Genomic DNA, 15497 nt, shown 5'->3' with positions numbered 1-15497 from the left:
TAAACCAAGCAAATAACTCCAGAATGAAATAGTTGAGGACTGAACTTTTACCTACTGCAGTAATTTTGGACTGCAGCTGCCACTTTGACAGGTAACCAGCCTAATGTTGAAATTATTTCCAAGTCCTGAAAAAATCTGACAACATTCAGTGCAGTCACATAAAGTGATGAACATCCAAAATGTTCCTATGCCCTGTAAAATAGATCTTTATCCTGCTAGTTACAGTATAAATATTTCATTTTAAAGTTTAAAAAGTCTTTATAAAACAAGCTTTTCATTAAGTTGTTTCTGAGTTTCATCTGGATCAAAAGGTGAAGTTTCTTGTTTCGGCTGTCACCAAAATCCAAAAAGAAAAAGCACGCACCAATCATATCTCTGAGTTGTGAGTTATTGATTTGCTCTCACTATCTGCAAGCTGACAAATGCGCCCCAGTCGCTCTGTATGCTCTCTCCTTTTAAAGTCTGGATCCCTGGCATTCAATAGAGAATCGATCACACAGAAAGGATGCCGCGGTGATTAATTGACTTCTTCACTGATCTAGCCGATTCCTCTGTGTGTGGTCGACCAGTGAAGTGATGGATTCAGTAGCTCTCTTTCATCTGTGTCTATTTCTGTGTCTGTGTGTGTGTGTGTGTGTGTGTGTGTGTGTGTGTTTGTGGCCAGGCGGGAGCTGTGAAGGACTACATTAAGATGATGCTGGAGGCAGAGCAGCTGAAGTTCCTGGTGTTCGCCCACCACCTCACCATGCTGCAGGCCTGCACCGAGGCCGTCATCGAGGCCAAGGTAACCTCAGGCGCTCCGCAGGCAACTGGATCTTCTAAAACGTGTTAAAGGGGTAGTAAGCACTGGCCGGGGTCGCACCTGTAGGAATTAAAGCAACAACGGCTTGAAGTTATAGGGAATCATTTAAAAAACAAACTACTGGTTCAATAATGTAAGTTTTTAAAGCTGAAGTTTATAACAGCATCATTTAATCCATGTTTGCCTCCTGTTCCTCTTGTTTTTTTCTCTGACAAGAACAGACTTCTCCATATCACGCACACTGCCTTGGCCTCCCCAACCCCAACCTTTCAGAACTCAATAATAGTCATCACACACATAACACACAACCCTGGTCACCCCTTAACCCATTTTTTCACGCTCATCCAATCCGGATGCAGATATAAGATGCTAAGCACGCCTTTGTAAGTCTCGTCCCTTCTGCCATAGCAGCTCCGAACACAATGCCCCGCTGATAACAGGGACACACTTATCTATTTATGGATGTATGTGCCTATGTATGTATGTATGTATGTATGTATGTATGTATGGATGGACATATGTGTATGTTATGGATGCATGTACCAGAGGCATGGACAATGTACGCAATTAGCCCTTTTCCACTGTAGGAACAGGAAAGAAGAACAGAAGATTGAAAGAATATTATAGAAAAATAAAGGATCACAATTCATGTAGTGGAGCAAAGAAACTACCAAGTAGTTTGATGTGCTAGGCTTACTTTCGGGGTCATCAACCAGCCCCAGCGAGGCCCAGGATTTAGAGTAAACCAAAAAGAAAATTGGGAACAGCATTAGCTCCACTTTTTCCATTGTTGTACCACAACCTCTAACTAACCAAGCAACCATAAAAACGACATAGTCCTGACTTTTAAATGACGTTTGAATGAAATGTCTTAAAAGTTCAGGTTATGGGAAGCTCCAGATCACAGGTCGGTTAGTTCCTGCAGTAGATTAGCGCGAGGCTAGCAGTGAATCTATCTAACCAGCTAGCTATTTCTCTATTTAAATAGCTATCTATCTAACTTTCTTTCTTTCTTCCACAAGTCTATTTCTCGAGCTAGTTGCTATCTACCAAGTTCAGGTCTTGTGTCCTAGCACATTTCTTTATATTTTATGTTCAGTGTTAGATTCAAACCAAGAAGAGGAGAGTGAACAAAATGCAGCTGTCAGTTTAACATCACGTCACCTAACCATTCATTTTCTTTCTTGTTCTGTCCACAATTTCAGAGCTTTTGTCAGTCCGAAAACGCTTCCTGTGCACAATACAACGCTGTTAAAAAGCGTCCAAGAGGTGGTTTTAAAAGTACTATGTCACTTCAAAACAAGAGGGAGCTCTGATTCATATAGGTGATATTTCATTTGATCATTTCCATTTAAGATTTGAATGTTTTTTTCCAGCCGCAAAGACCCAAATTGCCCATTAATAGTAACCTGCAAACCCTAATTGTAAAGAGTACATTCATATTTCACTTCTCCTTCCTGACTAACCAAAGGTAATTGGCCCCATACTTAAGTTTTATTCCATCATCCATTGTCCTGCTGTGTTTATGAGTCAAATCCTTGCCATATCTGTGATTAACTTAGACAGAGTACTGAGCTCATCAGTTGGGCTTCCTTTTCACCGGTGGATGTACGCCAGATGTTAGCAGGCATGAACTATTTGAATCGTGTATTTTATTTAATAAATTCATGTATTCAGTGTACTGCACGTATTAGATAATTATTATATATTTAACTTTTTTGAAGCACAATAGAAGAAGTTTACTATTCAGCATCTCTTAGGTGTCGATTACTCATCATCTCAGAGTGTTAATTTCTTGGTCCTTCCTCAAAAAAAGTCCTCTTTCTCTCTTAGAAAGTAAACTTTACTTCCACAACTAATCTCCCAAGGTGTGTTTCACAAGTCATCACAAGCAAACGATATCTCTTAGCTTGGCAACCTGTGAAAAAGTTCAAGTGTGTGTCTGTGTATGTGGGTGTGTTTGTGTGTGTTGCCGGGGTCGAGGAGGTGTCGGTTGAATGTAATGCAGCGGTACGACGTGTGATAACACATTCCTCTGTGAGAGGCTCACTCTCTGGTGCGTTCGCACTCACCAATTAACAGAGATGGGCTAAAAAAAGGAACGACAGGCAACACACTGTGATGAAAAGCTCGGCAGAGAGAAGTGACTGCGCTCCAATCTCATGTGTCTAACTGGAGGGTTTGTTAAATAAAGTTGGGAATGTTTTAAATTCCTAAACATAGCGCACTAAATGCAAGAGACAAACAACTCTGATGAAACAACAGGTTGATTTCTAAATGTGTTTAAGGCCTTGAGATGTTTTTGAAACCTGGTGGATACTTGGTTCTCCGCGAGCACATTTATTTGACCTTTTTTTTCCGGGAAAAATCAAACAGGCCTCTCTGGTTTTTCTCAGCAAGGTTCTGCTTCATATCCATGCAGTTACAGTTACATTCACATGTGGGAGCTCCGCAGTATGAACACACTCTCTTACTGTCGGCCACTGAGCAGCTCTGCAGGACCGTTGGACCCAAATCAAAAGAGTGCCGTGGCCACAGTGCATTAGCAGCCCGGTGAATGTCAAGTTCAGGTTTAATGAACATGCAGCCGCTGCTCTCTTTTTCTGCTGTTACGAAATGTTACAAAATACTCTATTATTACTATTGCTCTAATTTTCTTTCAAAAAAGCTATATTATTATCTGCAATTCATTGCAGGTCCTCTGCTCATGTTTTCTATGGTGTGTTCATTCACACATCTGCCATTGAAATATCTACAGTGTAGAATGCAGGTTAATGAAATGCTCTCTGCCTTTAATGCTCCAGCACAAATCTGTACCTGCTTTTTAAAGAGGCAGGCTGACAATAATGTCCCTCACGAATTGTGTGAACCTTTAGTCAACTCAATGGAATGTGCAAACAACCACTCATACATTTTCTCCTCCAGTTATTTGCAGGTGCAGCCTCCCATAACAGCCAAACAACGCTTCTAGGCTAATACGCTATAGATAGATAAATAACATGACACGTCTCTGTGAGGCACAAAATGCCTGGGTAGTCTTTAAAATTAGACTCTCTTGAATTTTAAGAAGATATAACAATAATAATAATTCTTTCTCTTACAAAAGTTGAATTTATATCCTATAGAACACATACTTTTCTCAATTCAATGTACTCGCTGGTCTTGTATGACCAGTAGCTTATTCTCGCTACTTCAGGCAAATATTGGCCTACTCACGATATGACTCGTGTAATGCCGTTCCAGTACATTTTAACATGTAACAGATAAACATTGCCATGGTTTTATCACAAAGAACACAAGAAGTAAGCACACTGTAGCTCATAAACTAATTTTAAGGATTTAGCAAAGGGTTGCCTTTTTTAAAGCAGACACAGAGCAACATTAGCATTCATGTGTCTGTTTGCTGGCCAGAAAGCCAAAACAAAGAGCTAAAAGAGGCTAAAATGTGCTATAGAGCTGAGGGGACTGCAGCCGTGGGTGATAATTCTCTCTTGGTTGGTCTTTAATAGCAACCCCTTTCGCTTTACACAGTTTTTTGATCCATTGTTGATATAAAAATATATATATTTGTGCAGCATTAGCACTAATATCTATAGCAAAAGCTTTGAAGATATTTGTCCTTCCTAAATGAAACAGAAATGATACTAAAAACAAGCTTTTCTTTCAAAGGTTGTTGCAGGTGTTCCATCAGCTGTGCACATGGCAGGCGTCACTGTCTGGTTTAGTGTTGCTCAACTGTTACCCATTACAAACTGAATTGTCCTCCAAAAAGCAAATATTATGCTGTCTTGCCTCTGGTCTTCCAGGCTGGTTATATCCGTATCGACGGCAGTGTCCCATCCTCTGAACGAATCCAGCTGGTCCACAAGTTCCAGAGTGACCCAGATACACGGGTGGCCGTCCTCAGCATCCAGGCAGCCGGTCAGGTACTCTCTCTCTCTCACACACACACACTCGACAGCGTTTTATTTTTATTTTAGTTGAGTGACAAAGTAAACTCACTTTGAGCAAATAATAAAACAAACATAATACATTTTCAGAGTTGCTGAAAGCAAAATCTGCTTTGCAAATAAACACACTTGGAAGTACTGGAAGTAAACCACACTTCATGTCCTGGAACAGACATTGAAAACTGATTGATTTTTATCAGCAGAAAGAGTTGGTTCAAATTGAATGAAACCTATGAACACACTGTCCTGAACACACATTGGCTGAGGAAATGAGCTAGTGCTGTAGTGCTGTAATGCAACAATAAATAGGCTAAACAGAGTCAGTTGGTGCATATTAGTAATAATGATGACTATTGTTGGTTGTAGTGAATCATAATCAAGGTCTGTGCAAGTAGAAATAGATGCTGACAATGTGTTTTTCTCTTACTAAAAAACCTAATAAACTCAATTATTCTGAGTGACCAAATATGTACAGAAATGTTGCGTATTCCAATCAAAGGAAGTAGGTGCTTGAAGCACTTATATGGCAATTAGCTGCAAATATTCTGTTATTAAAAAGGGTTTTACTAAATTAAATTTTATTGGATGTGGAGTGTTTCATTTGAGGAGGTTGAGTGAGATATTTGTGTTCTGATTGGGCTATTATTTATGTGTGTGTGTGTGTGTGTGTGTGTGTCCACTCCAGGGTTTGACCTTCACCGCTGCCAGCCACGTGGTGTTTGCCGAGCTCTACTGGAACCCCGGCCACATCAAGCAGGCTGAAGATCGAGCCCACCGCATCGGACAGACGTCCTCGGTCAATGTGCACTACCTCATTGCCAAGGGCACCTTTGACACCGTGATGTGGTCCATGCTCAACAAGAAGGTACTGTGGGTGACATCACGGCAGCAAACAGGGGGAAAAAATATGCTAAGCAATTGTTACTCGTTCCACCAATTAAGCATTCAGTGGTGTCGTATTTAGTTTGAATTATAAATCACTGGAAAAACTCTACATGCCTAATTAATCAACTTCAGTGAATGGGCTCTCATATTGAGCTTGTACTGCTCAGCCGATCTATGGAGAATAACAGCTCATAACACATACAACAACTGCTTAAATTTCACTTTATTATCTGTTGCAGTACGTGTCTGTCTACTGAGATATTTAGCGTTTTATGCTGTATGCATGCATGAATAAACTTAGAAGCATCAGTGAAATTTATTTGCATGTGAGAACAGGCTTTGTGGATTTACGTTAATAATCACAGATGTCAAGATTTGTAATTAAAGCTGAATTATTCAAATAATATTTTTGCTCCTGTCCATGATACTGCTCATTACAGAATGTGTGATTTGTGAAAAAAAATAATAATAATTTCAACCACACCATCACAGTTTGATGGTGAAACTGAACAGAAGAGAAAAAAAAAAAGAAAACTACAGTGCTCTGAATGTCCCACGTCCTTCAGGAAACGGTGACAGGCAGCACGCTGAATGGGAGGAAGGAGTATCTGAAGGCCGACGAGGGCGACAAGGACAAGTGGGAGTTCCTCAACTTTGCTGACGCGTGGACGCCAAGTGAGATGGCGCTGCAGCTGGAGGGAAACATGGGAAATGTCAAAGATGACTTATTCTTCACTCATGTGAGTCAGACGGAGGAGTGAATCAGAAACATCAGCAGTGAGGGATTATTTTTGTAGACCGTTTTTTTAAAATGTAATTCAAACATATATTCACCTGCTAATTTTCACCCCAGTCATCAGGCAAATGAATTACTTCCCGTTTGTGATGGTCTTTGTCATCACTGTATTAATATGTGTATGAATGGGTGAATATGTCATGTAGTGTACAGCACTTTGAGTGGTGTGGAGACTAGAAAGGCGCTGTATAAGTACAGTATTTAGGGATTACAAAACACGTTTCAGACGTTCTGATACAACGAGGCAGAAAGTAAAATTTTTTGGTTGCTGTTATAGAGAAGGCCGCTTTCTGTATTTAAGGACCTTGGAAAAAGCACACTGTCACTCATAACAAGGGACTTTGTCGCTCCAGTGATGTTCTCTGAGAGGAGCTTAATAAAGTCCCTCAAAGGAGAAAGAGTGACTAATTCTATAAATGAAACATACTTAAAAATATTACATTTTTTAAAACTGTGATGACATTTGGAGTGGAGTAACCATGGTAACGTTGAGATTTCCAGTCGAAACGTTTCAAGGCTTTTTTTTTTTTTTTAAATAGATGCAGTAATTGAGAAAGAACACAAGAGTTCGTCTGAATTTATGAATTATAAATAATGATGATGAATATGTCTGAGGTTTGTAAGATTAAATCTGTGTTTCTTCATGTAATTTCTCATAGAAACTTACATACAGTAACTCAATAATGTTAAATATCCTCTAAAGCCAAGTGAGATTAATTAGTTTATTCATTATTCAGTGTGTGTTTATCTTGCTAGTATGTCCTCTGTTGTTAGTGACTACATTATATTTGACAGTAATGTAAAACAGAACATAGAAAAATCCAAAAGTACAGTAACCACAAATGTCTCACTGACACACATTCATATCAATTGGAAACAAAAAACATACCTGTCTCTCTGCTCACAGCATTTCACAAACCAACCTTCCTGTAAACTCACTTTTGCCCTCTGTGGTGTAAATGAGTTGCTCCCGTAAACTAAACTTAATGACATGTGATAATTTGCACTAAAAATGATCTGACTGTTGACAATGTGAGAAAGTATGCTGTTTCTGACAGTTGGCTGCATGTGAAGATGTACACAGTAACCACACTGATGAACATGGCTGTGATTCCTACAGATCCTTAGAAAGGCGTGTGAATCTATTTTGGTCACCTAAGCAAAGTCAATGCATCATTGGGCACTTAAACATATAGCAACTAGTAAATACTGTAATCAGTAACTCAGTGACAGATCTGCACACATGGTACTAGTGGGAACATTATTTATTGACTTTGATGGCATGAGGAGAAAAGTTTTCTATGTTTATCACACTTACAGGTTGCACATTGGATTACGGTTGGAATTCGGCCTGTTGTAAGAGCTATGCAACATTTATTCGATGACTAGTTGTTTTAGTAGCAAACATTTTTTGAAAAGGATGTTACTGTCGGACTGTCGAAGAGATAAAAGGCTTTTCTGTGGCTGTTCATTATTAGTCATCAGGTAGTTTTCATTTTTCTTTTCAACTTAGTGTCAGAAAATGTTGCTTTGTATTTTTATCAAAGGACAAAATCTGCCTTGTGACATTGTAACAATGCTATGTTACTTCATCAGTTATGTAACAAATGTTAACTGTGTGCTGTAGTGACAAGCTAACATGAGCTTCCATCTTTTTCCTTAGTGTGAGAAAGAGAAGCAGCACGACATCCGTTCCTTCTTCTCCCCGAACGCCGGCAAGGAGAAGAAGAGGAAGAGAACAGAAGATGAAAAAACATCTCCCTCCGTCTCCTCAGAGACGACTGCTACACCAACTGGCAGTGGAACAAACTCGGAAAAAAGAGAGGAGAAGAAAGAAAAGTCCTGCTCCCAGACCTGCGCTGCACCCGACCAGGACTTCTCCCCCCAGCTGAAGAGGCTCCGGACGCCACAGCCCAGCCCGAGCCCTAGGTCCCGATTTGGGGGAAAACGGAGGTCGACGGCTGGCGGTATCGGCTCCAGCAGCCCCGGCACCCTTTTCTCCCTCATGGCCCCGCGGAAACTGTCGGAGCCCGACCCTCCTACTAAGACCTGGACCTGTGGGGCCTGCACCTACTCCAACAGCAGCCTGTTGCCTTACTGCGAGATGTGCGAGTTCCCGCGCTCTTCTTCTGCTGTTAGGTCAGGTAGGATTAAGAAGCAAGTCAACAAATCATCTGATTTATCCACCCCTATTGTGTGTGTGTGTGTGTGTGTGTGTGTGTGTGTGTGTGTGTGTGTGTGTGTTCCACTGTTTATTCTTTTATTAATTCAGTGTGTGTGTGTGTGTTCCACTGTTTATTCTTTTATTAATTCACAAACTTCATTTCACTGATTGCAAAACAAACTGGATTCCATTAAGAAAAAGACAACAATTCCATCATCTCTTGCTTGAAATGAAGCACCTGAAGCCGAAATCCATTCATTGCTTTATTTTCCTTCCCGTCAATATCAATCGTAGCAGTCTGTTGACATAATACTTTTGAACAGCATTACAGATTTCACCAGATGGAGATGCGTGATAGCGAAAGATGGAGGCAGGCTTGCCAGAGTCTGAAATAGCTCTGCTCAGAGAATATTGTCTGTCTCGCTCTCTCTCTGCAGATGACAAGGACACAGTATAATTCTCACCTGTCAAGCTGAGAGAGAGAGAGAACAGGCGCCTACTATTGCTCCAAACGTCTTGCACAAAGTTGGGAAAAGTTGAGCTGGCTCTGGCTGATATCTCTGACAGCCTATGATTGTATCTTGCAAAAGAGAGGGGAGGGAAGTCGTTATGACCTGGCAGGCTGCAGGTCCATGCTCTTTAAATGTCTGAGATGCATCAAATCGAGATGACTTTAAAAAAAAATAAAATTCGATGCAGTTCCAGGAGCAGTGATATTTAAGCAGCATTAGTTTTAGTGCAGGATGCTCCAATGGATTTTATAGTTGTATTGATATTATTGAGTGCTTGTAATTTAAAGTCAGACGAACATATATATCTACACACTTGGATCCAACTTTATCCATTCTGACACACAGTAAAACGCTGCAAATCAACTGAAACAATTACCACACCAACAGGAGGAGAGGATTCATTACACAAAAAGCCATGACGGGCTAAGATACTGAGATGAAATAACAGTGAAGGTTCTTTGTTTGAGGCTCTTTGTTTGCTTCTTAAATACAGTTTGCTGCCTGTTCACATAACTTTACAAAAATCACGTCTTGTAACTACTCAACAACACAACTAGGTCTTAAAATTGAAAGGGAACAGAGTTTTCGAGGTCAAAACCTGAAACTTGCTCATTAATTTACAACAATTGACTCGTGTCAGAATAGTTTTGTATCAGGATTACTCATAACCTCTGGTCCTTTGGCTGCCAATATCTGAGTGGATGTTTTTTAAGGCTTTTATATTGAATGTTCAAATCAAAATGACTTGCTTAATTAGAAAAAATGCCATCACCTCTAAAACTCACTAATTGAGACGCTGTTTGTTTGAGCTGCACACAAACAGAAATAAAGACAATTTTTGTATTTTGACAAGTTACTTGCTAACTATTTCTCACAAGCAATAAACACACTGTGTGCGTGTCTGTTTCTGTACGATTAAACAAACAAGACACAACAGGTTATTTACAGTATAAGCTTCAGATGTATAAGGCTAGCTTTTTCCCCCTGCGTCCCCCTGCAATTCTCAATTAGGATGATTATTTCAGCCATACACACATATACAGTACATATGCTTTATCCAGTGTGACATGTTGCAAAATTAATATTTAGTTCATAACACATTCAGTTTCTCAGCGGTCTGCATTAATGACTCTCAAGTCCCTTTATGCTAATATATAATATCTATATTTAGTGTAAGTAAATATTGGCCATGCTGAAGGTGTGTTTGCAGCTCAGTCCACTGGAAGTGATGATGGTGCACTTAAAACACACACAGTTCAAACAACCAGTACCTCAGCTTTTGAGCAGCACAAAAACACACACCCACACACTCACCCACACGCATATTTTTTAACAGAATTCACCCCCCATTTCATGCTCAGCTGCAGCAGATGCTTGATAACTATTCAGCAATCACACTCTCTTCTTTGTCACAAGCGCCACTCTGCATTCACAGCAGCAGGCTGTGTCAGCTCGCTAGACGGGGGAATTTAACAACCTGCTAAATTTGTAAATGACAGACTGTGCTGAAAAATAACAACTGTATTTATGGAGATATCTCTCAACTTGGCACTGCAATCCTCAGCTTGTGAAAATGTAAGAAAATAATCAGGTCAGAGCCTATAGTATGACATTAGAGATGTTATCCCTTCAAGAGCAACAATTTCTCACAATGGCTGTAAAGAAAGTTGTGACGCTGTGTCACAGGTTGTGTCAGTTGTATAAAGACACTATGCAGAGAATCACTTAATACCCACACATGATGCAAGGACATCAGGGCTTCATATTCAAAGTAAAGGAACAGAAGAAGTATCATAGGCATTTGGCGTTCACTGTCTGTGGATTTGAGCAGCAGGCAAAAATACAGCAAGAGAGCAGCTGTAGGGGAAGAATAGTCAGCATGCAGAGGGATAATGGTCTGTCGTACCATGAGGTGTTTGTACCAGAATGAAAATGCACCAAATGAGAAAGGAAATAAAGATTGTTATGATTCGATTTTTACGTGGGAAACAGAAATGCCAGGTTGGAGCTGGCTACCAAATGTCAAAGTGGCAAATTGACCCTTTGCTGAGCACCTTCCCTTAGCTACTGTTGCTGCGGCTGTAAAGCTTTCCACCCTAGAACTGCACATGCAGTTTGCAGTGATAGCGGCGGTAAAATTCATACTAATTTACATACAATGGGCTTTCAGTTTCACACAAGTAAACAAAAACAGCTTCTCATTTCTGGCCGACCACTGTTGAGTATGTAGGCGGAAACGACAACGTATGCTTGCAGTTACTGAGAGTTATAAGTCCCAAACAAAAGTCAGCATTCTCGCTAGTTCATCAAACATCTAGAAGACATCTAAATGAAGACGCAGCATTGTTCTTGTGTGCTACACTATCTTAGGCAACGTGTTTGGCTGGAGTTGCTGTAGTGAAAACTTTGCCATTCCAAACAAATAGCAGGACAGAGCCGCTAACGTTGGCCTAAACTAAACTCTGATATAGCATCTTGGTTCTAATGCAGGGCAGGGCCAATTTCTAATGTACTTAGGTATTGACTACAGGCCCAGAATGCCTAACTACGGTTGCTAAGCTCAGAATAATCAATTGTTTTCTGGTTGAGGGGTTTAGGGAGTGGTAAATTGTGAAAAACCTTCTTCTTAAGTATATTTTTAAATGAAGCTGTGGTCATGTTTTGGGACGTTCTTAAAATATTCAAGTTGGAATTTCTGTAGGTGGCACACTTTATTTGTGCAGCCATGACGGCCATCGCTTCTCATATTTACCACAGAAAATGACTTCCTGAGCTGCAGGGAGGGGAACCTACCAAATTCAGCTTTCATTAATTGGACACAAATTGAATCACTGTTGTGCTATATCGTCTGTAATCAAGAACAGTTTTTAATCAAGCTGTCATGGATTATAACCTCCTTTATGTGACAGGGTTTGGCATCTCAGGTGGGTTAGTCTGAACAGTTTCCTGAAGTTGATTTAGCACCAGTAAACAACCAGACAGCTTCTGCTAAACCATTTTCAGGTTGAATCGGTGGTGCTGAGTTCCTGTGTTTGCAGCTTTTTCAGGCCGAGAGCGTGGGCACAGTTCAGTCCTTCAGCTCTTTCACCGGCAGACCAGCAATTTGTCTCTCAGCACCTACTGTGAAAGATGTATACAGGAAGAGGGCAATTTGGTTATCTCCTGGCTCTCTACACCTCTCAGCTAACACTCTATCCTTGTCCTGATTTTTTTTTTTGATGATTTTTATCATGTAGCAACAAAGTCTGGTCGAATCTTTTAACAGTTTGAAATCATACAGTATTTGAGGACCCAGTACTTTCCCCTTCTTTGTCACCGGCTGCAGCTGTTTCGCTCCCTGCAGACTGCACTAAAAGCTTTTCCTGTTTTATTCAACTACTGGAGTGTGGTGTTTTTCATGTGAATCCTCATAAGCTCATGCCGTTGGCTCACGTGTATGATCACATGCTCTTTGAATGTGTGTAGTAGTACGATTGTGTGCCGGGGTTTGAGACTTTATTTTGGAATCTTATCAAGCCACTACAGACATAATGGGGCCCTGATTGGGGGGAAAACAAGAGGGTTGACTGGTAAAGTCGAGGCACGGCCCTGAAGGATTTCCCCGTTAACATCTTCCTCGGTGGGGACAGCTTAACACAAATTGAGCCGTCTCTCCGCGGTCTCGCTCGGCTTGTTAGTGAAGGGGGGTAGCGGTGGGGCCAGGAGCCCGGAGACTTAGATGACATTTGAGGGAGCCGACTAGAGGCTGGCCTTTTGAAGAAACAAGCCACCGAGAGGCAGGATCACTAATTAGCCCTCTGCGTCCCCGAGTCTCACAACTTACTGTCTTGTTAGATTTCACACCTCAAGTTCAACAAATAATGTGAAAGGATATGATTTAAATTTAACTAGGAAAGTAGGGAAAGGAAATCGTATAGCACTTCTCTAGAAGAACTTCTGTTCAGACTGAAAGTGATATTTGCTTATGAATAATTGTTTTCTTGTCTTTAGCAGCTAATCTGTCTGTTAACTTTACGTTAATAAACATCAGTACTGCCGAACCTTCAGTTTATGAGGCGGCAGGGCCTCAGAACACCTCTAACACCTCTTAAAGGTAAAATTTTAAAATAATGTGGAGTCTGTGAATGGCAATGGCATAATCCTTGCTTCCATTAACATTTTTGTGGCTTAGATTTCTGCTTGACCTTCACAGAATTAGAACGTTCGGCATGAATGAAAATCACATGAATGGTTTAAGAGTGGAACTGCGGAAGAAGCTTGATAGCCAGCGTACAAGGTGTCGTAAGCTGCTTCTTTAAAGCAAGAAATGCGTTTGGCAGGCCGCCACTATCAGCTGTTGAGTACCGTTCGCTGCGCCCGGCTGGAGCGCTGCACAGATGCAGCAATCGCTGACAATTATTTTGTTTAGGTTTGATTGCACATGATGCAGGCAGGCAATTAACAAAACAATGTGACACAAATATAATTCATTCTCCCTGCAAATTATATTGGCTGTTTGATCCCAGAGCTGGTTGAAAGAAGGGAAGGGGTGGCAGGTGTTCCATCTGCAGCTTTCTACTTCACTGCCAACATGCTGTTGAGCAAGGATCTAAAGACTAAAAATGTCCTCAGCAGTGTAGACCTTCAGCTAGTGGTCAGTATGTAGCAACCAGCCAACTGCCCAGAATAGATAATAATGATTTTAAAAAAAAAAAAAAATACATCAGAAAATGTTTCATGTGCACTACAAATGCGTTCTTGTAAAAATGTACATCCTCCTAAAGAGTTGGGTGTGTTACATTGTACTACAACCCTGCTTATGTCTTCCCTTTTTACACAATCACATCTTCTGAAATTGTCAGTAGAGGACTTATGATAGTTAATAACATCACTAATGAGCCATATTGAGTTTTACTTTCATGTCAGAAGTCATTTTGTCACACTGTCACACTCTTCAGATGATGGATATCTCGCCAGGGAATGAAACTCTTCAAAGTCTGATTACACTGTGCAACTCGGCCAATAAAGTAATCTTCATCTTTCTCTCCCTCCCTCTTTCTCTGCTGGCTCAGAGCCACCCAGGCCTCAGCAACCCCCCTCGACCGAGCGGGACCAGGAATCCGTAGTCCTCTCCAGCTCCGACAGCGAGCCAGAGCTCAGCCGGGGAAAAGCCCAGCCTCCAAAATCGTGCAAAGACAAACAGAGCAAGGAGGAGGAGGAGGAGGAGGAGGAGGAGGATGAGCCTCCGAAAGACAAACAGAAACTAGGAGAAGCAGAGGAGGAGGACAAGCGGCAGCTCAAAGGCAAACAATCAGCGGGAGAGCGAGGCGACAACGTCGCTGGCGGTGGCGGCCGCCTCCCTCCTGACCACACACAGGGTAATCCCACCTGCAATCTTCTCCTTTTCATATCTAGGGAAATTGGCTGGCGCCGCATTGTCACCTGCCCATATAATGCTATTTAATATCATCACTTCAAACCAATAAGGGACTATATCTCATTCCATATGTGGCTGGGCATTATTATTCCTACTATTATTAGTGTCTAGTTGGGGACATTGCCTATTTCTGCCCTCAGGATGGAGATATTGAGTAAAACCTCACTAATCTCCAGAGTACAGCTTGTACAAGAGACCTGCTTGGAGCACCAAAACACACACCAGGTTTAAGGGTCAATCGCTGTCCACTAGGCAACTGAAGAGCGTCTGATTGGCTGTTTTTTTTAATAAAGTGGTCTAATTACATAAAAAGGCACAAGTTCACTCCTGACACCAACTTATCCTTGAAACACAATCTGCTTTCCCCGTCCACTCTGGTTATGTGTGTACATGTCTGCAGGATGTCTCTTAGGGATGTGAAGAAACAAATTCCCAATTACACAGTGTGTAATATTGCAAATTAAGACCTCTGTGTTCAAGTACTTGTGTCTCAAAGGGATACGCAAAGCAATAAATTGCGCTAATTACAAAGAACTAATTACACCGTGTGCAATATGAAGAGCTCTAAAAAAATTGCCATACTAGCAGAGTCTAAGAAAAGCCTGTGACCTGGGTGTTGCCTCTGAAAGTGTGTAGACATTTTGGGGCAGAGTTATTGAAGGATGAAACTGAGCTGATAGCAGAGCAGGGCTCCTTTTAAAGCTCCTTTGTAGAATAGTTAACATAGGAAGGAACACAAACCATTTAGGTTTTAACAGGCGAGCTATCAACCCCTATTACCCTTTAACACCCTTAGATCAGTGTGCAACAACTTGGCAGATTCCTGTCCTTTCCGAGCCACACACACACACACACACACACACACACTTTGACATCTATTAGTAGCCAGAGATTGTCGAGTGGTTAATTTCCCATCTCTGTAGCTACCCATGCCCCCCAACGGTCTAGGATTGAGTCCCACCGCAGCTTCCC

At 41.2% G+C, this 15497-nt stretch overlaps 1 protein-coding gene across 1 annotated transcript in view; it reads left to right on the top strand.

Moving 5' to 3' along the window:
* Positions 1-15497, top strand: part of zranb3 (zinc finger, RAN-binding domain containing 3) — a 71183-nt gene that overhangs the window by 28123 nt on the left and 27563 nt on the right. Inside the window, exons 8-13 of the mRNA XM_035677600.1 lie at positions 665-784; positions 4609-4728; positions 5438-5617; positions 6204-6377; positions 8097-8577; positions 14161-14466. Of these exons, the coding sequence (XP_035533493.1) occupies positions 665-784; positions 4609-4728; positions 5438-5617; positions 6204-6377; positions 8097-8577; positions 14161-14466 (1381 nt within the window). The remainder of the gene's footprint in view (positions 1-664; positions 785-4608; positions 4729-5437; positions 5618-6203; positions 6378-8096; positions 8578-14160; positions 14467-15497) is intronic.

This window comes from Morone saxatilis, unplaced genomic scaffold (genome assembly GCF_004916995.1).
Source record: "Morone saxatilis isolate NCDOM2014 unplaced genomic scaffold, NCSU_SB_2.0 Contig6, whole genome shotgun sequence".
Lineage (NCBI taxonomy): Eukaryota > Metazoa > Chordata > Actinopteri > Moronidae > Morone > Morone saxatilis.
Note: the sequence above shows the minus strand (reverse complement) of the source record. Positions and strands in the feature narration are given on the sequence as shown.